The sequence below is a fragment of the Onychomys torridus genome, chromosome 14 (genome assembly GCF_903995425.1).
Source record: "Onychomys torridus chromosome 14, mOncTor1.1, whole genome shotgun sequence".
NCBI lineage: Eukaryota > Metazoa > Chordata > Mammalia > Rodentia > Cricetidae > Onychomys > Onychomys torridus.
The window spans coordinates 82,515,725-82,543,419 of NC_050456.1; the positions used below are offsets into that span (position 1 = coordinate 82,515,725).

Consider the following 27,695-nt stretch of genomic DNA (forward strand, 5'->3'; position numbering starts at 1 on the left):
CTATTCCAATGGGCCCTGACTGTCTCTGCCCCCAGGGTATTTATAGAGACGCCAAAAGACCTCCTCCCCCAGCACAGCCAAGTGCAGACCATCTCAGACACCTGCACTCAGGCCCATGGCCCTAGTCATCCTCTATGCGGACCTGCTGAGCACAGCCACGAGGAACCCGAAAACAGGCTCCCACAGGTAGGACACCAGCACTGCAGTGTAGGAGGGCCAGTGGTCAGCCAGTTGAATGCACTTCTGTCTTACAATGGTCATCCGTACGTAGTTCCACTGTAAGCTGAGAAGCACCTCTACTCAGGGCAGGAAAGCCATTAGCATCAAAGCTGCAGATTGTTGTCTCAGGGTGTAAAGAAGGAATCATCATAGATACTGACTGTGGAATCTGATCTTAGTAGACAAAGAGAAACAGCAGGTGCCATACCTGGAACTGTGAAAAGGAAATATAACACACGACGTAGGTAGTGTTCCAATTCATACTTGGAAAAGTAGAAGGAAGTGAAGGAGGCTGATGTGGCTGTCAGGTGAGCATTTGAAGGAAAGACATGTGCAAGAAAGAATGGATGTCATGTGACTCAGAAGAAAGTTTCACAAGTCTGCAGGATTCAAATGCTGATTGAGGGCTGCAAAGCAAGTGAAGGGCAAGACAGCTCACAGTGTCACCAGTGGCCAGGGCAAAAGAGAGGGGCTCTTGCTCCTCATAGCCCATGTTAAAGCTGACAGTGAAGGCTACTATCACTGTCTCTGTGAACAATATTTTGTTTTAAACTAGAATTGCCCCACGTTGTTAGAAATAGATTTCCTCAATGACTTAGGGGAGCCAGAAAATGTTGTGTTGTGTGTACTCAAAGTTTGCACATGGAGTCACAATAGAACCTGAGAGTGGACACTGAAAACTTCTAACTTCATAGTTGATCTTTCTGACATATGTGTTTGTGTGTATAATATTGGAGACAGAATCTCTCTGTATTGCCTAGGCTTCTGAGATTTCTCCTTCCTCAGCCTCCTGTATACTGGGATAACAGATGTATACCACCATACCTGGCTCTGATCCTCTTGAATTCTAAAATAAAATAGTAATTAAAAAGACTTGGTGAGCACCAAGGAAGAGACCTAGTAATAAGTAGGAGTTAGATTTGGAATAGATGGCAGGGTTTTTTCATGTCAATATCCAGCTACAACTTTTGTTTATATAAAAATCAGCTGTACTTAGAGTTCAAACAGTGATGGTGTGGTGACAAAAGCTCATAGAAATTCGTACCCCTTTGGGAGAAGGCTGTGATTCCAACCACACAGCAGCAGCGAGATGAGGCTGGGTTAATTCCCCTAGACCCCGAGAATGAGAACTAGGACTGACTCTCATGGCCAAATGGGTGAACAAAATCACCATGTCTGAAGATGCTTGATGTTTACATTTTGGAGATGGTGTGAGGAGGCTACTTTCCTCCTCTTATTTTCTTTCTGACCAGGAAGGGTCTTATGATTCTGTCTTGCCATGTAGGGTATTCTGCTGTGTCCTAGGGATGTGAGTGGAAAACATGAGGTTCTGTCCCTTGAGAAGTTCATAAGTGAGTGGGTGAGTCCACATGCCTGTGGAAAAGCTTGCTGAGTGCTGTGCAGTAATGGTGCTTAGAGCTGAGTCATCAGTCAGGCTCTGTTCTGTGCTGCTGATGTGATTTAAAGTCTATGGCCCTACCAGTGTAGTCTCATGATCTCCTCCAGTATCAGCCCCTCTGAAAACTCATTAAAATTCAGGTTCTCAGGTTCTGCCATAAACCCACCAAACATAAAACTGTGTAGGGGCCCAGGGATATTTCATGACATTCCCAAGGACATAATGAGATTTGAAAATCACTATGTTACATAATTTATTCTTTATAACAACCTTATAAGTAGATTTTATATTTCTCACTTAAAGGAGTAGACCCAGTGATGTAAAGAAGATAACTTGTCTAGAATACAACATTTTAGGGTGGGCTGTGTTTTGAATGTAAGCACTGTGAATGCAGGGCTCCGTTCTTGTTCCTGAGCACCCTGCATGGCCACCTCTCAAGAGAAAGTGCAGGGCAGAGGAAGGGGCTGAAAGCAACAGTGCTGAGGGGGCATTAGAAAAGTTAGGGTTCCCCTTTACAAATATGTAGTAAGAGTTAACATTGGCGATGCATCTTTGGGCATTGGGGGCATCTGGAAGTATATATAGCACATGGTAGACCACATCTTTCTGATTTGCATAGTAAGAGGAAGGCAAAACGCACATGAGTGTCTGAGGTCCAAAGAGCTTTGCAAGCACTAAAAGATGTAAGCATGGAGGAATGTATTGTAACACAAACTGTGTGAGTCATCCGGGCATAGCTTTGGAACACCATTTTGTTCTTGTCGATTTACTAGTGTTTTTATATATTTAGTCCCTTTCATCAGTTTTCTGGAGCCTATACCCCACTATCCTCTTTGCTTCCTCTTTGCTTGGCTTTTTGGGAGAAGTTCTCCTGTATCTTGAACTGGTCTTGAGTTTACTGTGTGACTAAACTTGGTCTTGAATTCCCCATCCTCCTGCCTCTGCTTCCCAAGTGCTGGCATTACAAACCTGTGCCACCTCTCAGGTTTCTTATCTGTAGCTGTGTCACCCTGTGGGGGCGTGGAACTACATGCAAAAGGATGACAAAAATTTAGGCAACTCTAACAGGTTTCTGAATATGCAGCAACCAAAAATCAGTTCAAAATAAAATGTATGCCGGGCAGTGGTGGTGCACGCCTTTAATCCCAGCACTTGGGAGGCAGAGCCAGGTGGATCTCTGTGAGTTCGAGGCCAGCCTGGGCTACAGAGTGAGTTCCAGGAAAGGCAAAAAAGCTACACAGAGAAACCCTGTCTCGAAAAACCAAAATAAATAAATAAACAAACAAATAAATGAATGAATAAACAAATAAATAAACAAATAAATAAGATGTATGGCGAGGCATCCACACAATGTACTCTCAGTAAAGTGCTTGCCATGCGTGCATCACTTGTCATGTGAGTGGCAGAACACGATTTGGATTCCTAGCATCCACGTACAAAGCCAGGCATGGTAGCTTGCACTAGCCCTCCTTGCACTGGTGAAGTGAAAATGATCAGAGGCCTGCGACTCCCTGGCTTGCCAGTCTAGCCTAATCAATGAGTCCTAGGTCATTGAGAGACCACGTTTTAAAACACAAAGTGGATGACATCTGAGGAATAGCACTGGAGGCTGATCTCTGGCTTTTATACTCATGTGCATACATGTTCCCATGTCATCACCCTCCCACACTCAATATACACACTTACACATATCAAGCATGTAATGAATCCAAAGAGTTTGTAGTGCCTGACTGTGCACTTTGGTTTTGAACATACAGAATGTGCACTTTGCACCGCACATGCCATCGCATGACGCACACCAACAAACACCACCTGAAATAACTTGGGTTCAGATTCAAGGCTGTTGGATGTTTTGATCAAAGTGTTCATACAAAATTTACTGCTCTTACAGAAACACAATAGTTTACTTAATGGAAAACAAAGGCCATGTTTTCCTACTGCCCTCCTCCAGCACATAGCTAATTAGTAGATGTATGGACTGTGATGTGTTAGGATGATTGTTTTTTAAAAATGGTTGTCTGGGTTGCTGACTTGAGTTTCATAAAAAATTGTTCTGGAAGTTCTGCCTTGGGATTAGGATGGAATTTCCAACAATTTCTGAAGTAGCCCTAAACATAGTCTCACCATTTTATACTATGTATTTACTTACGCAAAGCAGTGTTCTCGGCATTGGCAATTATAAAATCAAAATATCAATCAGTTCTAAAAAATATTGAAGATCTGCTACATCCTGCAACATCAAATATATAGCCAATATTTTAATCTTTAAGAAAAATTGTGTGTGTGTGTGTGTGTGTGTGTGTGTGTGTGTGTGTGTGTGTATGCACCATATGTGATGGGTGTCCATGGAGGCCAATGGAGGGCATCAAATCTCGTGGAGCTAGACATACTGATAGTTGTGATCTGCCCAGTGTAGGTGGTAGGAACCTAACCAGGTCCTCTGGAAGAATGGCAAGTACTCTTAACCATTGAGCCATCTCTTCAGTGTAGATGTAATGGTCTTATTAAATAAACACAGAGTTAAAAGCCCAAGAGGTCAGAGCAGTACCTAAGAGCTGAGACTTAAAACCACCTTGTTACCCTTCCTGCCACTGTTGTCCTTCCCCTCAGAAAGAAGCCTATTTCCTGTGTGTCTGTCCTTTTATTGACTTTCTGTTCTGCCTTCTTATTGGTTGTAAACCCAACTATATGACCTCCTCGTCACTGCCTGTCTATACAGACCTTTAGGTCTTCTATGGTTGGTATTGAGATTAAAGGCATGTGTCTCCATGCTGGCTGTATCCTTGAACACACAGATTTTGCCTGCCATGTGATTGGATTAAAGGTGTGTACCACCACCATCCGGCTTCTGCTATGGCTTGCTATTAGCTCTGACCCCCAGGCAACTTTATTTATTGACATAAAAATAAAATCACATTTCAGCACAAATGAAATATCACCATATTTCCCCCTTTCTATTTTAATAAAAAGAAAAAAAGGAAAAATGTTATAACTTATATAAAAAACTATATACAAAAGTACAATAACTATATACCATATGTACAAGCAATAAATACCTAAACAATGTCTAGTCCATGTACCAGAAACACCTGAATTCTACTAGTGTCATGTCATGATTCAGGATTTTAAATTCTGGAAATTGCTGATTTTTTTTAAATTCAGATGTCCATTCTTCTTGGCTGTGTGTGTGTGTGGCTTCATCTCGGCATCCTGTTCTTCTCCACATCCCTCTATTAAATGCCAGTCTACCATTGAGAGGTATGAGCTTAGTTACTTCAAGAATAACTGTTCCAGCTGCTGTTCTACTGCACCTCAGAAGCCATCATTAGATATGAAACCTTAGACTCACAAATATAAGAAAATAGGATATCTTCTTTAATTTTGCCAAATACAAATAGACTAGTTATGAAAAATAGACTAGATATTATAACTGTAATTCTTGCTTGATAATTGTTTTGTTATTTGCAATTTTACTATATGAAAGTTAAAACCTTCCTTTTTGGAAAAAAAAGAAAAGGGGAAGTGCTGTGGATCTTGCTCTGTATAAATAAAATGCTGATTGGCCAGTAGCCAGGCAGGAAGTATAGGCGGGACAAGAGAGAAGAGAATGCTGGGAAGTGGAAGGCTGAGACAGAGAGAGATGCTGCCAGCCGCCGCCATGACAAGAGAGAGGTAAGGTACCGGTAAGCCACGAGCCATGTGTCAGCTTATAGACTAATAGAAATGGGTTAATTTAAAATAGAAGAACTAGATAACAAGAAACTTGCCATGGCCATACAGTTTATAAGTAATATAAGTCTCTGTGTGTTTACTCGGTTGGGTCTGAGTGGCTGCAGGACTGGTGGGTGAGAGAGATTTCTTCTGACCATGGACCAGGCAGGAAAACTCTAGGTACACTTCAGCTCTTAATTCTTTGCATAAAAATAAACAGCTGCTACAGTTATCTCGTTAGTATGGAAATTGGCTTTCATTTTTCATAAATGATAAAATTATATGGATACCAAAGAACTTTTTATAAAATAAATTTCTTATTTATTATCAGTAAATATTGTGGTTACATTAAAATTCTTTGCTTAAAAGGGGTATTGAATGGAAAAATGTAAGAAGGCCTGGTGTGTTCAGGTAAGGAATGTACTGACTAGGTCACAGGGAGCATTGTTGAGGAGAACACAGACTGGGGGAGGGTTAAGTTGAAGAATATATTTGTTTTATTCTTTGTTAAAGATAGTGTGTAGAAAGATGTTCAAGGCTTTAACATAGTGTGTGTGAAGGTTACAGAGTCCCAAGAGGACAGGAAAGACGGTGGATCTGCTTGAGTGTAAGGACTAGGCAGTGGGTCTGCTCAGGTAGGTGTGAGGACTAGGCAGTGGGTCTTCTCAGGTAAGTGTGAGGACTAGGCAGTGGATCTGCTCAGGTAGGTGTGAGGACTAGGCAGTGGATGTGCTTGAGTGTGAGCACTAGGCAATGGATCGGCTCGGGTATGAGGACTAGGCAGTGGATCTGTTCAGGTAGGTGTGAGGACTGGGCAGTGGATCTGCTTGAGTGTGAGGACTAGGCAGTGGGTCTGCTCAGGTAGGTGTGAGGACTAGGCAGTGGATCTGCTCGGGTGTGAGGACTAGGCAGTAGATCTGCTCGGGTGTGAGGACTAAGCAGTGTATCTGCTCAGGTGTGAGGACTAGGCAGTGAGTCTGCTCAGGTAGATGTGAAGACTAGGAAGTGGATGTGCTTCAGTGTGAGGACTAGGCAGTGGATCTGGTCAAGTAGGTGTGAGGACTAGGCGGTGGATCGGCTTGGGTATGAGGACTAGGCAGTGGGTCTGCTCAGGTAGGTGTGAGGAGTAGGCAGTGGATCTGGTCAGGTAGGTGTGAGGACTAGGCAGTGAATCTGCTCGGGTGTGTGGACTAGGCAGTGGATCTGCTCGGGTGTGAGGACTAGGCAGTAGATCTGCTCAGGTGTGAGGACTAGGCAGTGGATCTGCTCAGGTAGGTATGAGGACTGAATCTGCTTGGGTATGATCACTAAGCAGGTCATGTTGAGGGAAGTGCAACTTAATAAATGATGCATTTGGAAACATTTGAATGGGTTTTTTTTTTTTTTTGAGTCTGTGTTTGTGGGGCAGGAGGAGACTGTTAACTTTTATTTTGAAATAACTTAGGTCATGTTGAATATGGGTTTGCACAACTGTAATCCCAGCACTTGGAAGGCTGACAAGGAAGAGGAGTTTAAGGCTAGCTTGAGCAGTTTCATTCAGTCTTCTCCAATGTTTGTTTATTTCTTTTGACTTTTCATAAACTTTAATTTTAGCAGAGTACAGACCAAATATTTTAAAGAACACCTTTCCATTTGAAGTTATCTAGTATCCTTTCATGAAATTCAGATATGCATTTTGGTAGAAATACCGCAAAACATGGTTTTCTCAGTCCATGCATCAGGGGAAGGATGATGTCATCTTGTCACCTGATATGTGATTATTTTTATCATGTGACTTGTGATTTTTTTTTCACTGTTTTCCTGTGAGCTTATTTCTTGCGTGGAAATAGGTGGACACAATGGCAAGGACTCTGTGTCTTATTTCACTGTTTCCACCCATTTTAGCATCTACTCATAGTTATCGTCAGCAACCTCTGTCACTGTGGTGTTCGCCTCAGAGTTAGTTTCTGTTTTCCTCTTTTGATTACATTTAGTAATTGGAATTGTTCTGTGAGGAAGGTGTGTCCTTTCTACTCACACCCACTTGCTTATTGAATTATTTATTGGACTCCTGTATGTGTTATAATTCAGCACTTCCATGATTTATTTTGCTGTTCCAAGTGTTCTGCATTTGAGCTGTTCAGTGAGCTGTTTCATTCTGGCTGCTATAGGAAGGGTCTACCTGGGTGTCCAGGTATGACTCATGGGCTTATAATAGTAAAAATGAGTAATTCAGAGAGAAATGGGGTAAGCTTGCTAATTTAACCATTTCCCCATAACTTTTTGTTAGTTGATCTCTAAATTTTGGTTTTCTTTGATCACATTAACGAGGGATGCATACTCTGGTGGGAAAAGCTATTCTGTTGTTTGTAAACACGGCCCAAAATAAAGACATTTTCTCAAAGCCTGAATAAATTCAAGTTGCTGAAGCTTTGGGTTTTGTTTCTGTTGCGTCTAGTGTAGTTTTCCCTGATTGTCTCAAGTAGGCAAGATTATGAATGACTTGTGATTCTTACCAGAGCCCACTTCAATTTTCAGCTTTAGCATTTAAGTAGGGAAACATGTTTGTACTTGAATGGAGTCCTTTGGTAATGGGAGGTCAAAACGATGTTTATGGCATTAAGAGGGTATAGCTTCCCGAAGGTATGTGGGCTCTGTGCTCTCTGCAGATGTGGGGAGACTGCCTTTGGCTATGTCCAGTGTGAGGTTTACAGAAAGCACATACTCTGTGTGCAGATGCTTCCATTAACTCACTATTGTGAAGTCATGTTCAGTCTTAGTGCTATTGGCAAGTGGCTTGCCCCCTGCCTTCCTCAGGGTGTGTGACGTGTGACAGGTGATGTTTGAGGAAAGGTTTCAGATAGTCCTGAAGTCACTTATTTATTTTATGTCTTTATTTTAAATTATGTGTGTGGAAATGCATACATGTGATTGCAGAGGTTTCTGGAGTTGCAGGTGTTTGTGAACCTCTAATGCTGGGCACTGAGCCAGAATTCTCTGGAAGAGCAGCAAATGCTCTGAATCATTGGGCTGTCTTCTTAGCATCAAGTCATTTATTTCTTACAGTTTTATTCAAACCTGGCCATACATTAGAACTAACTGGGACATAGGGGGCAACACAGACCCCACTCCTTGAGATTCTAATTCAGTATGCGTGGCATGGAGCCATGGTATTTCCCCAAGGACTTCTGTGCCATCCTGGCTTGAGACCTGCTGCATCTAGCAGGTATTATTTGTAAGCCCTCTTCCCCAGCACTGGAAAGTGAACCCAGGACCTGCATACTAGGAAAATCTTCTACCTCTCTACATCTCCCAGCTCCTTAGTTGACTTCTTGCTGCATTCCCTGAAGAGGTATAAGCAGTTAGTGTTGTACTGAGAGGAGACTCAGGTGTGTAGTTGTGAGTAAGCTGCTCACACTACTATAAGCAACCCAAAAGATGGACTTAGGTGGAACCATTCCTTTGTTGTGCCTTGTGTGCCCTGTCTGAGGTAGGTAGAGCTTTGTCTATATCTTTGGAAAAGTCACTCAGCATAGACATTTGTCACATTACTTAAGTGATGGTATTCTATGTTAAAATGTGTATACACGGAGTAACAACTAAAGGCATACTTGGGTTGCAAATGTGGGGAGATTCTTTAACTTCTTTTTAGTCTAGGTTTGTCACCTATACTTACCTCAGAGCATTTTGGAGATTGTTATTTGATGTATGTAAAATATTGGCATGTAGCAGAAACTTGCTTACTATTGTTTAGTGACATGTGGCATGTTGTTGACTTTGGTCTCTGCTGTGGCTCTCACTTTTTTTCTCTGGGGCCTATAGTAAAGTACTTCATTTCTCTGACACCTGTGCCTCTGAACTGCACAAACAGGAACGAGGGGATGCAGTTGCCAATATGAAGAGTCTGTTACTTTCTGTTCTACTTTCTTTGGTGTGTGTATGTTCATGCAGTTACACATATGCATGGTGCATGTTGTTATTAATGCACACCTGGAGGCCAGAGATAAGCTTTGGGTATCAGTCTTCAGGAACCATTAGCCTTCTATGAGACAAGGTCTCTAATTGAGAGAGGGAGCCCTCTGATTAGGCTAGGCTAGCTCATCAGCCAGCCCCCAGAATTTGCTTGTCTCTGCTTTCCAAGTGCTGGGATTACAGGCAGGATCACCATGTCCAGTTTGTTTACTTGGGTGTTATAGTGCAACTCAGATCCTCATGTTTGTGTAGCAAGCACCTTACCAGTTGAGCCAGTCCCAGCTCGTTCAGTTTCCTTTTTAAATTGTGTGTGTGTGTGTGTGTGTGTGTGTGTGTGTGTGTGTGTGTATGTGTACAACAACTGTGAATCAGTTCTTTACTTCAATCTTTATATGGCAAGGACTTTACCCATGGAGCCACCTCATTAGCCCTCCTCCTTTCTTAGCACATGACAGGTCAAAGGAAAAATTGAATTTTGAGAACCTCATTGATTTAGGTGTGGTGGCACTGTTCAGAAGATTTTATTACAAGTGGCCTTTGTGGGAGTAACTGGCTGTTGTTATGGGCATGTGCCTAGGAACCCCACAAGATAGTGTGGGCTCTAGCTGTAGCTAGAACCCATGGAAGGGACAGTTAGTCCTGGCCCACCATATCAGCTTGCACCTGTCACCTGTTTTCATTGCACTGAACTTTCTGTGACTAGGCAATTCTAAAACCTATGAGCAGTGGGATTCAGTCCTTGGCCAGAAGAAGGACCCACAGTCTTAGAAGTTGCCAGAAAGTGACGGTCCTTATGGTTTTAGTCTACAGTTTCTTATATGTGTACACTAGTTAATTGTGAAGCTTTCCAGATGCCTACATTGGTCATGTTCAAGTATGTTTATTCTATGATTCCACCTTCATAGTCTGCTTGGTCACTCCAAATGGAGAATGAGACAGTGAATGGCTGTGTCTTCAGTCAATCTGTATGTTCTTGAGGGTTCATTGTAAAGACAGGGCAGGTTGTACTTCCGTGGTGGTTGAAGTGATTCAGTTTTTCTCCTTAGGAAATCTCTTTCCTTGGCAACCTAGATGGGATCTGACGGTAGTGTTGAGACATCTCCTGTAAGAGCTGATGAAACATGAGCCCCATGTCTCTAGTTTAGTAAGACTTCCCATAGAGACCTCCAGGTGTACACTAATAGTAACATATACAATGCACATATATACCTACATGACGTCCAGGCTTGGCTCTTGGACAATTGTAGTTCAATTTTAGTGGATACCCATCTAATAGACAGTAATGTATGGCTACCAATCAGTAGTCTTTTTGAGTTATGACATCACTCTTCTTGATGTCTGATAGTATACAGTAAAGGACTGCAGGTCTCTAATCCATGTTTAAAATATTTAATTTCTCTGAGTTTCTATGATTCATTAACATAAAAAGGAGGGGGCTAGAGAGACCACTCAGAGGTTAAGAGCACTGCACTAGTTGCTCTTCCAGAAGTTCTGAGTTCAATTCCTAGCAACCACATGGTGGCTCACAACCATCTATTGTGGGATCTGATGCCTTCTTCTGGTGTTACATGCAGACAGAGGGCTCATATACATAAAATAAATAAAAGGAAGAAAACATTTTTAATTAAAGTCCATTTTTATTCATGTTGTTAGTCTGTCTGGAATGCATCAGTGCATTAATAGTAATTCCTGGCAGTTGGGAACAAGCAGGAAAAGGAACCATAACCTTTTCTGTTCATTGTATTCATGAGATAATAATGGTTAAAAAGCCTTTTAAAGAGAGGACACTTGGGTGGTACACTCCTGTAATCCCAACACTTGGGAGGCCAAAGCGGAAGAGTTTTGAGTTTGAGGTTGACCTGTCAACAGTCCACATCCAAACCAACCACAGAAAGACATTTGGTACCATCGATAGAGTAGCCACCTGAGATTATAGAGCAATTATGGATTATGGGAAAACCAGGACCAAGAAAGAGAACTCAAGGATTTAAGTTTATAGCTTATGTTGTTAGACCCAAAGTTAACCTGTAAGCCCCACCTGCCCAAAGACCAGGCAACTTCCTGGGATTCTGGGAGTTGGAGTTCTTGGAAACTAACAACAAAGCCTCTCGGGAAAGTATGCTGGCCTATGGGTCTTGTCCATATAAGTCCCACCAACACATGTCTCTAGGCCACTTACCTGGAAGGTTTCCAGGTGATGGTCCTGACCAAATTCCATTTTGGTCAGTATTTAATATTTTTATTAAAAGCTTGCTTAAATTCATCCAAAATGGTGGAACTGGTTTTTCTGGCAAATTTCAGGATGAACAGTGTCTTCTGGTAAAGGAATTGTATAAGTTAGGGAAGGTTTCTTGTTCTTGGGTTTATTTCTGGAAGCTTTCACAGTGTCTCACAAAGAACATAGTAAGTCCCTCATTAATATGAATTGAACAGAAGGAAGCTACCACACATGTCAAGAGATGTGTGGATGCTGAGTGAAGAAGTGATACCAGGGCATTAAAAGTTGAGATAGTAACAGCTAAGTCATAGTTTAGGGACAGAATGTTAAAATGGAGGGCATCGTTTTCAAGAGTGTTCTTGTAGATGCTGGAGACCAGTCTTCAAGGACTTAACCGTATGGTGGTCTTCACATACAATGAAGAAGCAGGTCTCTCCTGGATCCCTTAAACATGAGGTGATGAGGAAATAATCCTCATGTTCTTTTTACCTTGTTTTTGTAACTTGCTACTTCTGGTCAGCACTGAACCCTAACAGGAAGTAGTCTCTACAAGAGCAGTTAGGAAAGTTATTTTAAGCTTAACAGGTCAGTACTTCAGGAGATCCACAAAGAGCTCCGTGGACTGCTATCCAGGTGTTAATGAAACATAGTTCCCCTGGGCCTAGCTAAGCACAGCATCACAGGAGGTTCTGACAGTAGGATTGTGTTCTGTGAAAGACAAGTCTTATTATGTCTCTTGCCATTCCCCAGGGACTAGCAGCTTATCCAACACCCTTATCTTTTCAGCATTGAGGAGTCCCATCACATTACCTGCTCCCCTTACCTGTCTTTAGAAAGGGGCCATGAGGGAGGGTGATTCTGTTTAGCTTGATTATGTGACTGCATCCCTGAAGGCTGCCTGGTTTAGGATGGCAGTGGAGAAAGGCAAGTGGTTTGTTTCCTTTGTGAAAATATTCCTGCCCAGTTTTTCAGAAATTGCTTTTTACTTAAGGAAGGCTTTTTCTTGGATTAGCTCATGTGAAGAATTTGTTTTTTGAACTGATTGAAACAATTTGATGACTGCATGTAGATTGTCAGCTTTGGTCTGCCACAATGACTTTTTAAAAATTCTCCTTGTTCAGGTTAAAAAACATAACTTGGCATGACAACTCATCATCCTAGGAAAAACCTGGTGTATATGTAAGTTTTAAATTACCCAATTCAATAATTGAAGGTACTATGTAGATAGACTCAAATGATAGGAGGTCTGGGGAGGGCTCACTGAGAGTGTGCATAGTCAAGGCCAGAGTGGCAGGTATCAAAACTTTCTTTTTCTTAGCAAGTTGCAAATCTTTAGCAGAGTATTTATTAGCATTTCTGGATAAGAGTCAATACTTTTATTTGTTTAATCCAAGGATAATTCATGTGGGAGCTGTCTACAGTAGGAAAGAGTCAGAACAGGCATTTTCTTTTTAGGTCAAAATTTGGTAGAAGGTTCACATCCACAAAGTGATGACTAGCAAGGAGTGTTTGCTAAACACAGCACGTTATTCTAAGGCATGGAGGTGGCAGGCTGAAAACTAGGCTCTCTAAAGAGTCAAATGTCAGAGCCCAGGTGTAAAGAGCTTTTAAACACCAGTTGGGAGCTCAGTAAATGTTAGTTTCTCTGTTCTTCTTGAACTGCAGTGGGACATAATAATCATTCTCCATTGTGCTGAAGCATCTGTGGGTGATGGTGCTGTTTCCTAGATTGTTAGGTGAGAGAAAATTAGTTCCTACAGTTCAAACCATTCAGCAAATACTTAGTGGTTATGTGATATATAAAGAGCTAAATAAATGAATGGAAAACCAAACATCTTTATGTAACATTGTATGCTAGGTGCCATGAATTCAAAGCACAGATCCCTTATGTATCACAGTGTGAGGCAAGCAAGTTCTGCAGTATGAATGGCCCCAGAACAAAGATATCCAAAGAGTGTCAACCCCCATTCCCATCGGTGGAGCTTCACACAGGAGATAACTGTCCAGTCAATGACTGTATCTCTCTGAACACACAGGATCTCATCTGGTCTTAGAAGCTAAGCAGAGTCAGGCTTGGTTAGCAGTTGGGTGGGAGGAGTGCAGACTTGGACTCTGAGGTCCCGTGAGTCCATCATGGAAGACAATGGATTTGAACAGAAAATAGTATGGGTAGGTAGGGGTGTGAGTGGCAGTTGCTCTGATATATGTGTGTATATATCTTTGTGGGTGGGTATACGTTTGTGTGCCCATGTGCAAACATGTATGCATGTATGTGGAGGTTAGAAGACAGCTTTTGATGTCATTCCCAGGTGTTAACCACCTTGATATTTGAGACATGGTCTCTCACTGGCCTGTAGCTTGCCAAGTAGACTAAGTCAACTGGCCAGTGAGTCTCAAGGATCCACCTGTCTTCACCTTCCTGGTTCTGGGATTACAACTGTATGCCACCATGCCCATTTTTTTCTTTAAACATGGGTTATGGGAATCAAATGCAGGCCACATGCTTACAAGGCAAGGACTTTATGGAGTGATCTCTCTAGAGCCCCAACACTTAGATCTTCCAGATTCTTTTCTTTATTTTTGTCAGTTTCGTGTATGTATCATTGTATTATGAATTATATGTCTTAGTGAGAAAATCCTTGTGGGGCTGAAGAGAGATAACACACGAAGTGTGTAAGAGGCAGACTCGGGGTGAGGGTTGATTGAGTTGACCCCAGTTACTCACCTTCAGAGGGAGGACGTGATTTGGGGGATTTGTCTACTGAAGTTTGAAGGACAGTTTTGGAGAGGGGGTGGAACCGAAGGGCAGGAAGGTCCCTTGAGAGGGGAAGTGAGAGGGCTGAATGGGAGTGGTGCAGGAGACACGGAATCCCAGTCTCATCTGGAGAGAATCGAGGAGGCTGAAGACACAGCTTTCTGCCTTACTGCTGCGGTTTGTGCTCTCTGAGGCAGGAGCCTGATTGGTGTGACAGTGACCAGGTGCTCTGAGGAGAGCACATGGAGTCTAATCCTGTGTGACCTGTGGCATGAGGTTTATTAAACTAATCTTTTCGTGTGGATGCTTCCTAGACCTGACACTTGCATGTGCTTTGCTTTTTTTTAGTTCAGAGTATGTTTGAGTCTAATTTCCCTCCTTTTTTTTTCTTTTAAAATAGACTCTGTCAAGAAGAATTTCCAATCCATACCTTGAACATACTCCTTCCCAGGTATGAAACTGTTTCTCTTTCCTTTTGTATTTTTGTAATGGTTCATAGATGCTCGTGGAGAACTTTGTGTTATAGCTGTCTGACCTCCTGGAGTTTTGCAGGGATAATGCACTCATCACACCATCTTCCCCACCGGGGGAGACCAATGAAGATGTTGAGATTCCATGATCATTGTCATGGCTCATGATACTCGTGACATAAGAAATAACTATTTCCCACATGTTTGCAATAAGCTATCAATGTGATAGAGTAAATATGTGTCCTTCAGTTTTGTATTAATGGAAACACCAGAGTTTACAAACAGTATACACTGAACACAGAACTTTAGTAAGAGGAGTTGTCTGTGTAGTTACCTCTAAGGGCATTGTTCACTGATGACGAGACGGGGTATGTTTATATGTGTTTAATGTGTCTCCCATTATTTGGAACAGGAGACAGAAGGCAAAGACCTTTTCTGCCTTGCTCTGTATTGTGTTGTGCACCTGGAACAGAACATGTGCTTGTCAGCTATTCATTAAATACTCCATGAATGACTGATTGAGCCTTGTAGATGTCAGGACTAGTTAAGCATCAGCTGGCTCATGCCTCTGCCTCAGTAACTTTCTGTCATATAGCTTGTTCAAGATTTGACTTTTAAAAACATGCCAACAGGGAATGATTTCTGGCCCTCTTCTTTTCTCTTCATATTGCATTCAAGTGATGATATTGGGAGAATTAAGTATGAATGCTTATTTTTTAGTACATCATAACCAATACATGATCAGTTTATTTGCTTTAAGAGATAATATAAAGTATTTATAGGTAAAGAAATAGTTACTAAGAGGCCCTGAGGTATAGTGCACTTATAGCACACTTGCCTTGCTTCACAAGGCCGTGAGTTCAAACCCAGCACAGCCAGAAAAAAGGAGTTCTCCAAAAAGCAAATAGGGCTGGAGAGATGGCTCAGCAAGTAAGAGCACTGACTGTTCTTCCAAAAAACATAGGTTCGATTCCCAGGATCCACATGGTGGCTCACAACCACCTATAACTCCAGTTCTTCTGACTTTCAGAAGTATCAGGCCCACACATGTGCAGCACACATACAAACATAAATACATGCAGGGGAAAATGCTCATACACATAAAAATAAATCTATAGGTCAATAAATTTCACAATATGAAAAGAGGAAACAAATGGAAAGCTGTAAGCATAAAGCAGTGTGCAATGATTTTTCAGGATCATTAACCTTGTGAAGTTAGCTAATTACATTTTGCTTCCTTGGCTTGTGAAACAGCCTTGTGTAGAAGAAAGTGCAGTTGGATAAAAGGAGGTAGTTTTAAAAATAGGGCCCAGAGCCCTCCAAGAGGCACCTCCCCCCTCTCCAGGGACCAGAGACTCAGATGGAGGAATGAGAAGATTAAGGAAAGAAGTTAAGTGAAATCCCTTTCTGAAAGATAGAATTGTGAAGTACTGCAGATGAAATCAGAACATTTGGAATTAGCTGTGAACTCTGCAGTTGAGTGACGCTTCGGGGAAAAGTAGCTGCTGGGCATTGCATCCTGCTTTAGGTTATACACTAAGTGGGGACTTACCTTCCAAGGGCTTTTACATGCATGACTCATCAATATGGCCAAGTCAGTAGATTAATCTACACAGATCAAATGACTCTAGTTCATTGCAGTGACTGAAACACTATTTTCAAAATGTGGATATCTTACATTGAAAACTTCGTGTTTTAAGAGAACATTGCTTATGATTATAGTTAAGTAAAGTCCTTTACATTTGGAAAATAGTTATTATAGTTTAATAGCATAAGTGGACCAGCAGCTAAAATAAAATAAGGTAATTATAGGCCTGTAGTTTCATAGGCTAAAATGTGTCTGAAGCTTAGGGAATTAGTCATGATCCTTTATATATATAGCATGCTATTGGGAGCTCACAGACTGTCACATTATTGTTCCACATTTACAATGATTGTTTGTCTTTTCTGCTTAGATTTATGGAGAGAATTCTTCTTGTGCAGGAAGAGCATTAAGGAATATTATTATCGTTCAAGCAGCTGACCTGGTAAAGGACAGAGTGAACCTCAAGGGGTTTTACAGGTAACACAATTTCTTAACACCTTGTCAAAAGTTCTCCTTGAGGGAAGAAAATCCAACCAGCCTAATTGTAACCTTGAGTGTAGAGTGTCAGGCTGTCTCAGTATTAGCAGTTGGAGGGACAGATGTGTTCTGTCTGCTGTGGATCCTAACGGTCATGTTTAGTTTTCTGGGTCTGAAAGGATGTAAAATTACTAACTATAAGGGTTGTCTTTGATTCTCCTGAGATGTGAATTCATGCTACACTGGGTACTTCAAGAAACATAGGCCCCTCCACATTGGAGACATTGTCAAGTCTCTGGAAAGGCTGAGAGAGAGAGAGAGAGAGAGAGAGAGAGAGAGAGAGAGAGAGAGAGAGAGAGAGAGAGAGAAAGCTGTTCAAATCCTCCAGGTGAGAATGAGCTACATCCCACACTGCAGCATGGAGTGGGAAGAGGCGATCTGTCTCCCTGGGCCGGTGAATAAGGGCAGTGGTGTAAACAGCAGGGCAGGCCAGTCTTAATAAATGGCTGGACCTCCAGTGAGGTCAGTTGGAGAGTTTGGAACACGTGTTTCATTCTTGTGGAATATTAAAACAAAAGAATATACTATAACCTTTTTATTTTACTACATGAAGACGGAATAGCACAGAATAATACCAAAAGAAAATTATAAAAATAAAACCGAGAAAAAACTACCATTTATTGTCACTTTTCTTACAAAGATGACATTGACATAACAGAACAGGGACAGTCGTTAGATATCACAAGAAGGAGAATGTGTTCTCACAATAAAGGATGTTCCTTTAAGTCATAGAAGCTTAACTTATAAACAATCATTTCATCATCCCTGTTGTTTTCATCGGCCGCAGGAAACAAGTGTTTCCATTGGAAACATTTCACCATGGCCTGGATCCTGGGAATAGTGAATCCCAGATATTTGGAGTAAGAAGACTCTTGTTTGAGGTATAATTTATTTATTTTTTTTTTAAAAAAAAGCACAGATCTTAAGTGCATGGCTTAATACATTTTTATTTACTATATACCTATGCAATCATTAATCCTTGTACCCATTATTAAGATACAGAGGATGTTTACATTTTAGAAAGTTCTCACCAGGTGGTGGTGGTGGTAGCGGCGGCGCATGCCTTTAATCCCAGCACTCGGGAGGCAGAGCTAGGCAGATCTCTGTGAGTTTGAGGCCAGCCTGGGCTACCAAGTGAGCTCCAGGAAAAAGGCGCAAAGCTATACAGGGAAACCCTGTCTCAAAAAAACCAAAAAAAAAAAAAAAAAGAAAGAAAGTAAGTTCTCTCATGCCTCTTAACAGTAACCAGTTTCTGAAAAAAAAAAAAAAAAAAAAGTCTTAATGTTTTATTGGCATATATCAATTGTATCAATTATGCCTAATGGGATTAATACCTGTACACAATGAACGTCACTCATAGTCACCTCCACCCCTGCAGCTGTTGTGTCCCAACTCGCACTCTTGTTGGTCTCTTCCTGTCTCCCACTGGCCTGCCTTCTGCTGTCAGGTTGCTTTTGGAAGTGGGGGTGATGGGGGGGGGGGCAGAGACTTCCATTAGAATTGTTTACATGGGTGTAGTGGGAGTTTGTTTCCAGGAGTGTGGGCACATTACCTCGCAACACTGAAGGAAATGACTCCTTTCCTCAGCAACTTTTAGCAACTGTAAATCCCCAGGAAGGGGTGGGCCCATTAGTCCTCCCCTTTCTATGACAAGGTGCTGAGAAGCCCAGTCTTGTGAAGAACTTAAACACATAAACACAGCTGCTGTAAGTTCAGTAGTGCAACAGTGAGCTGAAAGAAGAAAGAGTCCATGATGGCTTATTGTAGCACCATGGCAAAGGGGGTAGGGGTGGGTAGCCCCAGGTGGATGAGGCAGGAAGCTGAGAGATCACATCTTCAACCACAAGCATGAAGCAGAGAGGCTGGACTGTCAACTCTCAAAGCCTGCTCTCATCAAGGTTTTCCTGCAGCAAGGCTTCACCTAGAGTTTCTTTCACTTTCCAAACAGTGCCCTCCCTGCACCAAGGATTCAAATACATGAGCCTACAAGGGACATTTCTCATTCAAACCTCCGAATCCAGCCATACACACAAATTAAAATTAAAAACAAAAGTAAATGACATCAAGTATAGTCACGTCTGACTTTTTAAAACTAACATTGTTTATGTAAATCCTCATGTCTAGTTGTAAGCAAGCTCAAAGAATTCATGTCAATCACAGAAGGTTATGCTGAAGTCTATCTTCTTAAGGTTTTTTGTTTTGTTTTGTTTGTGGTCTCCATAGGCATTGATTGAAATGGAGATGTACCCTAATCAGGTCCATGGAAAAATTAACCATCCGATTTAGAACATATTTAGGGTTTTATAGGAGCACAGCGGGGCAGAAGTATGTATTTTGTTGTGATGGGAAAAGAGCTACTTTTCTGTTATAGTCTAAGGACTGATTAATGTTCTAGGATTAAAGATAATGCTAATATGGCTGCCTAGGATGGATCATTTCAATTTGTCTGGTGGTCAGCTGAGGTAATGTGTTCCCATATGCCATATGAGAATCCATGGTGAAAGCTTTGGAAGGTTCCTATTCAATATTTAACTATAGAAAAAGCATGTTAATTGCTGCAACCTTATTTCTTTTTATGTAGATGAATCACTAAATACCACCACTCTATGTTTTAAAGTTTAGTGTCGGTGTTACCACAGATTGGTTGTAAACCATAGTGGGAAGAGAGGAAGGGATCAAGATAAAACAAATTTTCCACTCCAGAGACGGGTGAAATTCAGCTATACACAGGATCACATGGGTCTGTAGCCCCTCACCTCCATATGGCAGTTCTGCTACCTGGCATCATGGCTCTGGTTAGATCTGTTTGTACCCTCACAGCTTCTGGATAAAGTACAAAACTGGAAATATACCACAGCTAAGAGCTGCTGGCAGTATTTAGATCACTCTGCTCCCATAATCTCAGCTTTCATCTTTCCTGCTCTCCTCTGCTCTGTAGATTTAGGTTTTAACTGGATTGTTGTAGACCTGGTCAACAAGTTGGGGGATTAGGAATTAAATGCATAACAGCTTATCTCATTTTATTTGCTTTAAAGATATTAAGGACAGAGTTTCTCTTTGTCCCTAATGTTTTTCCTGGTCAGATGGATGATAGGAACAGTTTAAAACATAGTGATGAGATTTAGGGAGGGGCAGAAAGGGACTACATGGAATTAAAACAGTAGTTTGTGGGGAAGTGGTACCCAGTTTTTCATTAAGGTTGTCGTGGCAATTCTGTGTTTTAGCATATTGTCCCAAGCCTGTGCCACAAACAGGGTGAACCCTTCTTAATGAGGAAGGGCAGCCAGGGGACCTGGGCTTTGTGGTCACCAGCAACACCTAAGGGGTCTGATAGGAGTGGGTATCTCAGTTTCCGTGTGACTTTGATGTATCAGAATCCACAGTGGACAACACCTTTGACCTTCCTGCCTGAAACTTCTGAGCAATGTTGTTGAAAAGGCCTGTACTAGAAAACCTCTTCATGGCCACCTGTGCTCAGATAGGCACAGCTACCACTTAGCTACCTGGTACAATGTAGAGGTTTGCTTTGTTGAGCAAATGTTGTATTGCAGGCTTCTGTGTTCCAAGCAGACACTCAGAGAAGGCTGATTAGCCTCAGTGTTTTGAAAATGTGAAATAAAAATGATGACCCAGTATTTAACCCATGGCCAAAAGTGCTTTCAAAAGCCAAAGGTGCTGGCTAATTGAAAGAAGCACTGAGAAATGAGTTAATTAACATCTCCATCCCTTATCGTGAAAGTTGTCCTGTAGAATTAGGTTTAATATTGACCATTTGGTCTAATTGCTTGTTTTCATGCCACCTGTGTTCTCATTTAAAAGAATCCATATGTCCAAATGCTTATCTTTCTATCGTTTTAATGGTAGCCTGCCACTGAACATGTCTGGAATTGGCTTCATTGCCTTAGAGTATCTTTCAAGTAGTGACACTTTACCAAAAGTCAAAATGCTTTAACAAAAGCTGGATTATTCAATCCAGTAGCTCAGCAGAAGTGCAGTACTTCATGGCAAGTCTTATCTGTGTCAGTCACAAGAGCTAGTCACAAACACATTTCTGTAGTTTAGAAATACAAGACCACACTACCTTCTCACCCCTTAGTAGTGTCTGTAGAATAAGGGTCAACAGGGTATATAACACATTCCCGACTCCCTCCTTCTCCTCCTCTGTCTTCTTTCTTCTTTTCTTGCAACACTCTAACGGTCTTTTTGCATGAGCAAAAGAAAAATTCAGACACCTCTGCAAATGAAAACCTGTATTTCAGAAAGTTTTCTTCTGTCTTTTTCTGAGGCCCACACAAACGGAAAAGCTAGCTTGATGATACTGTTTGTAATAGTCCGTGGGATTTGGTGTGTGTTCCAGATCTGATTACAGAGATGACTGTGTGTGGTTAGTGGGATCTAGCACGCACATCTGGCTTCAGAGTTTGTGATCTATGCTGTTTAATGAGGTTGCTTTGGTTATATTAAAATGATTAACAGTCAAGTTTATTGTTCTTTGAAATAAGTTTAGGGGTTCAATCTTTAAAGGAAAGTGAACAAAACTCTATACTGCAATCTATGGTCCAGTTTTGTTGAACCTTCATGGAACTATTTTGTTACTGAAGGAGCAGGCAAAAATCTATAAATGCATGAGTGAAAATTCATCATCACCAATTTGAAGTCCAATATTGAGAAAGAAATATTACTTTTACAAAAAGAGCTGCTTAATTATATTTCTTCATTTGTTCAAACAAGTATGTTTCAAGAACTTAGTATGTGCCGTGAACTCTTCTAATTTCTGGGTACACAGATTGTCTCAGTATATAAAAATCATATTCTAGTAACAGAGTAGTGGGAATAGATATTCATATAGAAAGATACATAATTACTTTATGTCAGGTAGCTTAAAATGGGTAAGCAAATTTTATTCTTAATCCCAAGGAAGTAATACATAAGCATTCACTGGAAGTTGAGTAAGATACAATGTCTTTTTGTTTTTTCTTTGCTTGCTTATTTTAAAACAAGAGCTCATAAAAGGAGTGGAATCAAGTATTAATTTTTTTATTTTCAAAATTTCTCATTGCTATGGCTTTGTTTTTGTCCAGGAGAAGCTGCGTGGGGTCAGAGTTGGTTGACTGGCTTCTAGAACACTGTCCTTTTGTCCAGTGTAGATCTATGGCCATTGGGGTCTGGCAGCTCCTTCTGGATATGGGAATTATGTCATCAGGTTAGTGTTCCATTGAAGACACAATCACCGCTTTGTTAAACTGCTAGACCAAAACATACTTGCTCTTCCAGAGAATGTTATAATCTGGATGGAAATTGTTCCTGAAGGTAAATGTTTACATTTCTTATTTTCTAGGTAAAAATGACAGGTCATTTTTGATTCATTTATTTTTGCTACTCTTCTGTGAAAATAGTTAGGTAATTGTTGATTGTAGACTTAAGCCTGTAGAAGGCATTGCCTTCCTCTCTCTTGTCAACTCTGCTCATAAACTTCTTTTGTCAGTGATGTATTTTGTTGCTTCAAGTGAAAGGTTTAATCATGCTGTATGTAATCAGCATGTGTGTGTGTGTGCCATTTTAAGTAATCACAAACATTTAGATATGTGAACTGTGACGATGAGTTGTTCAAATGGGACGGAAAATGAGGTTTAAGTAGCAGCTAAAATAGATGGCAGTCTCTCCTTTCTTAGTTGAACCCAGAGAATTGAAGGGTAGAACCCAAGCAATTTGTTCTTTCTTTATTTCGGTCTCTTAGTTGCTAGTTGGTACTGAGAAGCCCTCGTTTCTGTAGATGATTAATGTTAAGGGCAACTCCTGGTGTCATTGTGAAAGAATGGCACAGATGGAGACATGTTTGTAATCTTCTTAGTAACACCTAGCTCTTAATACTCTTATTTGGAAAGTCAGTTAACTATTTGTGAGGAGTGGCTGTTATTAGCTCATTGGCTAGTATCAGGCTTCTGGATGGTGCCACATTTTGTGTAAATGCCTTTTGAAACCATCTCTAACTTTCAGTTCCTTTAAAACAGGGTTTCCCAGAATTGACAGTATTGGCATTTTGAGTTAGACAACTCTACCAATATGTCCTTTCGCTTTATTGAGAGTGTAAGCATGAATGAAGTTCAAATGTAGGTTATTTTACCTTGGTTTTTCCCTAGTCATTGGACTGTTCACTTTATTATTTGATTTATGACGCTAAAATGTAACATTTTTATTTGTTTGCCTCAAACAGTGGACCAACATCTGTACTTTCAAGATAATTACGTTTTCTACCAATTTTCTTCGGATGAATGTAGCTACTTGTACTGTGAATTTGAAAGAGAAGAAGAATGGCAAAATGGAGTGAGGCTTCTGCTGCAGCTTGTACGTCTCATTCCTGCTCGAACTGGCGTCTGTGACCTGTGAGTAGGTGCTCCTGGGTACGGACTGTTGAAGATTCATCCTAGCTCCTACATGGCTCCATTGCTGTTCTGATCTCTGCATGCTTGCTCCACCAGCTGTGCATCATGTTTCTAATTCACTACTAAATGAGTAGATGATCTAAATTAGGAATAAACATATGATTGGGCTGAAGTTGAGTGGTATAATAACTCATATCTTATCCACCATCCAAGTCATGACTGCGCTAAGAAGGGACTCACTCAATAGACATCTCTGAAAATAATCTAGAAGCAACATTTGGAAAATTCAGGCATGTGAATCATTATCACATGAAGATAGTGAATCACTGTATGGTTAAAATAATTAGAAGCAGCTTCCTTGAGTCGTGATATGGGGATTATGACATGCCTTGTGTATCTTTGGTGATAGTGACAAGCTTATTTCAGAAAGGAGTTGCAGACTGAAATGCCAGTTGAATCACTCACAGATGTAGAACTCTCCAAGGATCAGAAGACTGTCCCATATTGTTGACTCTTCTCGCCTTTTGATATCAGTAAGGCGAGTGGTACTGACCTCACTTCCCAGATGAGAATGTAGCTTTCAGGAGATGCATTCCTGTGGTCATTACAGATGTAACTTACTTTTGTTAGCTAGCTAAACAGTGACACTGCTGAGTAGTTAATTCAGACTTTTAGCAAAGGGAAATCTTACATTAGCAATACACTTCTGATAGAGAGAAAAGTTGAGTGTCAGGAATATGCTTCATATCAGATACTACACTAAACAAATTTCAGAAAGATTCTTTAAAATGGATTCTGTTAATTTCCATTTATAAGTGAGGAAACTGAGTCACAGAGTTCAAGGAATCTGTCCAAGGTCACATAAAACAGGGGGTATAGTTTTAGTGTTTGACTTTACGTCTGTCTACCTTTATCACCTCGGCTTTCTGCACCTGCTGAGATGTGTTCTCAAAAGTTTGGGAATAATCCTAGCATCCCTTCTGAGAATTGTAAGCACAAGTTATGCAAGTGTCAGACTGAACTGTGAAGTGATCAAGGGTTTGTCACTACCACTGTTGGCAGAGAACCTTAAAACAGTAGTACAAATGCCAATGTCACTGCATTAACATGGCGTGGAATATCCTTTATTGTGATGTGTTCTTCGTAGAGGTCAGACATATCTAAGAGAGGTCAAGGCACACATCAGTAAACTCCTAGGAGTTCTCTAAGAAGAAGTGACAGGCTTTTTAATCAGACACAGTCATGATGACTGACCTTAACTCTGAATGAAGGACTGCCCTTCTCTTACAGCTTTCTTCTACCATTTCCTGTCTTGTGTACATGATGGAGGTGTGAAAAATCCCCAGGGAACATTCAGATTTAAGTGGGGCAGGAGGATAGTGAATAATATTCCAAGTTGTCATGGTTTAACTGCACCCCCCAGCACCTCCCCAGATAACAAATTGGAATTCCAATTGGTGAAATCGCCTTGTGATGTGTAAATCCTAAACTGCTCTAATTCCTAAAAGTGACAGTTATTTTAAAAATTCAAGTCCCGATATCAATTTCAGATTGATTATAATCTTTTGTCACATTGATTACTATGGATGCAAAGTCAGGTCCCAGGATTAGAACCAACTGTAGAATGCCATGTTCACCAGCAGGTTTTGTCCATTTGATGTGAGCATGAGCATTTGGTCACAGTCACTAACTGGTACAGATGGTCACTGGAGAGCTAAGGACCTGCTTATTCTTATTATAAGTACCCAGCATAAAAGAATAAGGCTACTAAACCACAATTCTCTTCAGGATAGAGAAGATATATCCTTCCTGTATTAGAGATGTGAGCAAAATTCTGCACAACCATAGAATGTTCTTAGCTTTCTGAAGACCAGACTTTGAGCTATCCCACTTGGAATAAAGGACAGTCAGAGAAAAGATGCCCAGGACATTGTCCTCTTCCAGCTGAATTGCCACAACACCTCCCCTGGCTTCTGCATGTATTTGCATCATAACTCTGGCTTTGACCTAGAAATCTCTGTTGTTGCAGTCTGCAGCCCACACTGATTATCTTCTCCTGCTAGTGTTGTGCTCTGTTCTGACTTTCTTTCCTTGTTAAATTCTGCCCAACCCTCAAGGGGGAGCCCAAGGCCTACCTTGCCTGTGAAGTTTCCCTGATGTCATTGGACTGTCTTGGGCTTGCTTTTGGTAAACCACTGCTCTTGTTGTTGGCAATTTTAAAAGGAAAATTCATTTTTCTATGTCATTCTTAGCCTTGTGTTGTTTCACTTTTATTCTTTCTAACTGAAATGCCCTCAGGAGTCCTTTTGATTCTTATGTTTTCCATTTACGAACTAAACCCCCCACCCTGTGGTGCTTTTAATAACCTTTTTGATATTTGAAAGCTATTAAGGTCTACCTACGCAGTTCCACATTAGGTCCCCCTAATTTCCCATCCTCTCTAAATGACTTTAAAATGATGCCAGAAAACCACTTAATGTCCCTCTATAAACACAAATCTGTTCTGTATAAATGTATTTTTAAAAAGAAAAAATAAAATAAAAGGGATTTTATATTTTAAAAAAGGACGTCTAGAGTGGAAAGAGAGATGGGACTGTGCAAGCTTGCTGCCTAGTTTGAGGAAACACATATCTTGCTCTCTATGGCATAGTTCTTATGCCCCCCTAAAAGAGACAATTAGAAAGGATTGAGTTGGTTGACAGGTTATAGCCTTGGGGAAAGGCACTAGTTGTAGTGCCTCATTCAGACAGAAACCCAAATTAAGTTACTCGGAATGAACTTCTTCCTGACTCTCATTTTTTATTTTGGGTGGGAGGAGAGGAAAGTGAGTGAAGATGGAGGAAATAACATTGTCAAGAAAGACAGCCTCATCATTCCATTAGGACTTATGTGATGCTTGTTTCTAATAAGAACCAGCTTGAGAGTTGAAGCTTTGTGAAGCCAAGGTCAGCTCAGCTGCAGTATGGTACCTCTCAGCTGGCAAGGGTGGAGAGGTTGGGCTCTGAACAGTCTGTCATTGACCCTGAATATGTAAAACCATAGCCTTCCAGTTACAGACAGGTAATATTTATACTATTAAAAGACTTACTATTATTATTAATGCTCAGCTCAGGCTATTCACAGGGTATGTAAAGAAAAATATAGTGTTTTGCTACGGGACCTAGTGTGTTATCTACAATAACATCCATCCTTTTGGGTGGCCAGAGAGTCCCTAATTTTGGTCTAATACAGTAAAGTTATTCAAATGCAATATCTTCTTTTCCCCTGCTCTTCCACAAGATGCCCTGTGGGGTGTGGTGGGTGGGGATGCAGGGGGCGTTGCTACTTTGAGAGAGGAGAAGTGGAGTCTTTCCTGTCTGAGAAGAGGCTTTCTCCATTTAACACTTCCCTGTGATGACTGCAAGCCTACTGTGTTCCCAAACAAAATGTTGACTTTCAGCCCTGGTCTTCCAGGATGGTCAGCTCCTTGACACTAGGACACACTAGGACACTGCTCTTTTGAAAGCAGACTCTGCACTTGTTCCTGAGACCTCAGCTGTTGACTCTGCCGTCTCAGTGGGTACTGCTACACTTCTGAGGAGACTCTCTTCCAAAGACCTTCGGATAGTAAAGGGCTCATTTGTGCAAGTCCTTTTCCTATGTTAAGTAATCAATGCAAAGTCTGTACCTTAGTCTTCTCTTGGGGCTTTCCACTTGCCCTGAGCACTGCAGGTACCAGGCAACCAGGGACAGCCCCTGTCTCCCAGGTAAAACCATTCAAACTAGCCTTTCTTCAGCCTGTTTAACCCAGCCTCACTTGCTTCCAGTGGGAAACACAGAAAAAGGCTCTTGTCTGTGTTTTCTCTCCCATCTGCCTTGCTGATCCTGGGGCTTCTTCTCCTTGTAGCTCCTTGGTGTGACATATCTCCTCCTCCTGGGAGCCGTGAGTAACAGATTGCCATTCCAATAGCATTGTTTTTCAGATCTCCTGGCCTCTGGTTATTCAGGTTGGCCACACCTGAATAATAGTAAAACATAGTTTAAAAACCCTTACCTCTCTTTGATGGTCTCCACTTTGCATTTAGCATCAGCTCTACAGAAGTGGCTTCCAAATCCCAGGCCCCAGTGCTGCCTCAGCATCTGGATAACAGCATTGCCTACCTGCTAAGACCCCTTCCCTGCCCCCTCACTTTCCTACCCTGCCATAGTTTTTGTCCAGCACACTTAAGCAGCAAAAGGAATTCTAGTTCCTGAGCAGTATGTGCTTCATACCTCTGGCCTGGGAATTTCCAAGTTCAGGCCTGTCATTCATTCCTGTCCAAATCTGCCCTTTGTCCTTCTGACTTTTCCTAGTTAGATTCTCAGGACATTTAGACAGGAAGCAAATACCGTCTGTGTAAACAAATACTTTTTGAGTAGTATTTTTTTTTTTCATAATGGAACTTGGCATGTTTCCATTCGGATCATAGGTGAAGAGAGTTTCCATTT

The 27,695-nt window shown here is 41.2% G+C and overlaps 1 protein-coding gene across 2 annotated transcripts in view; it reads left to right on the forward strand.

Moving 5' to 3' along the window:
- Rapgef5 (Rap guanine nucleotide exchange factor 5) overlaps positions 1–27,695 on the forward strand; it is a 230,735-nt gene that overhangs the window by 29,246 nt on the left and 173,794 nt on the right. For both annotated transcript variants that reach the window (XM_036205803.1, XM_036205804.1), the window contains exons 2-5: positions 14,654–14,704; positions 16,679–16,785; positions 21,927–22,048; positions 23,060–23,228. In XM_036205803.1, the coding sequence (XP_036061696.1) occupies positions 14,654–14,704; positions 16,679–16,785; positions 21,927–22,048; positions 23,060–23,228 (449 nt within the window). The remainder of the gene's footprint in view (positions 1–14,653; positions 14,705–16,678; positions 16,786–21,926; positions 22,049–23,059; positions 23,229–27,695) is intronic.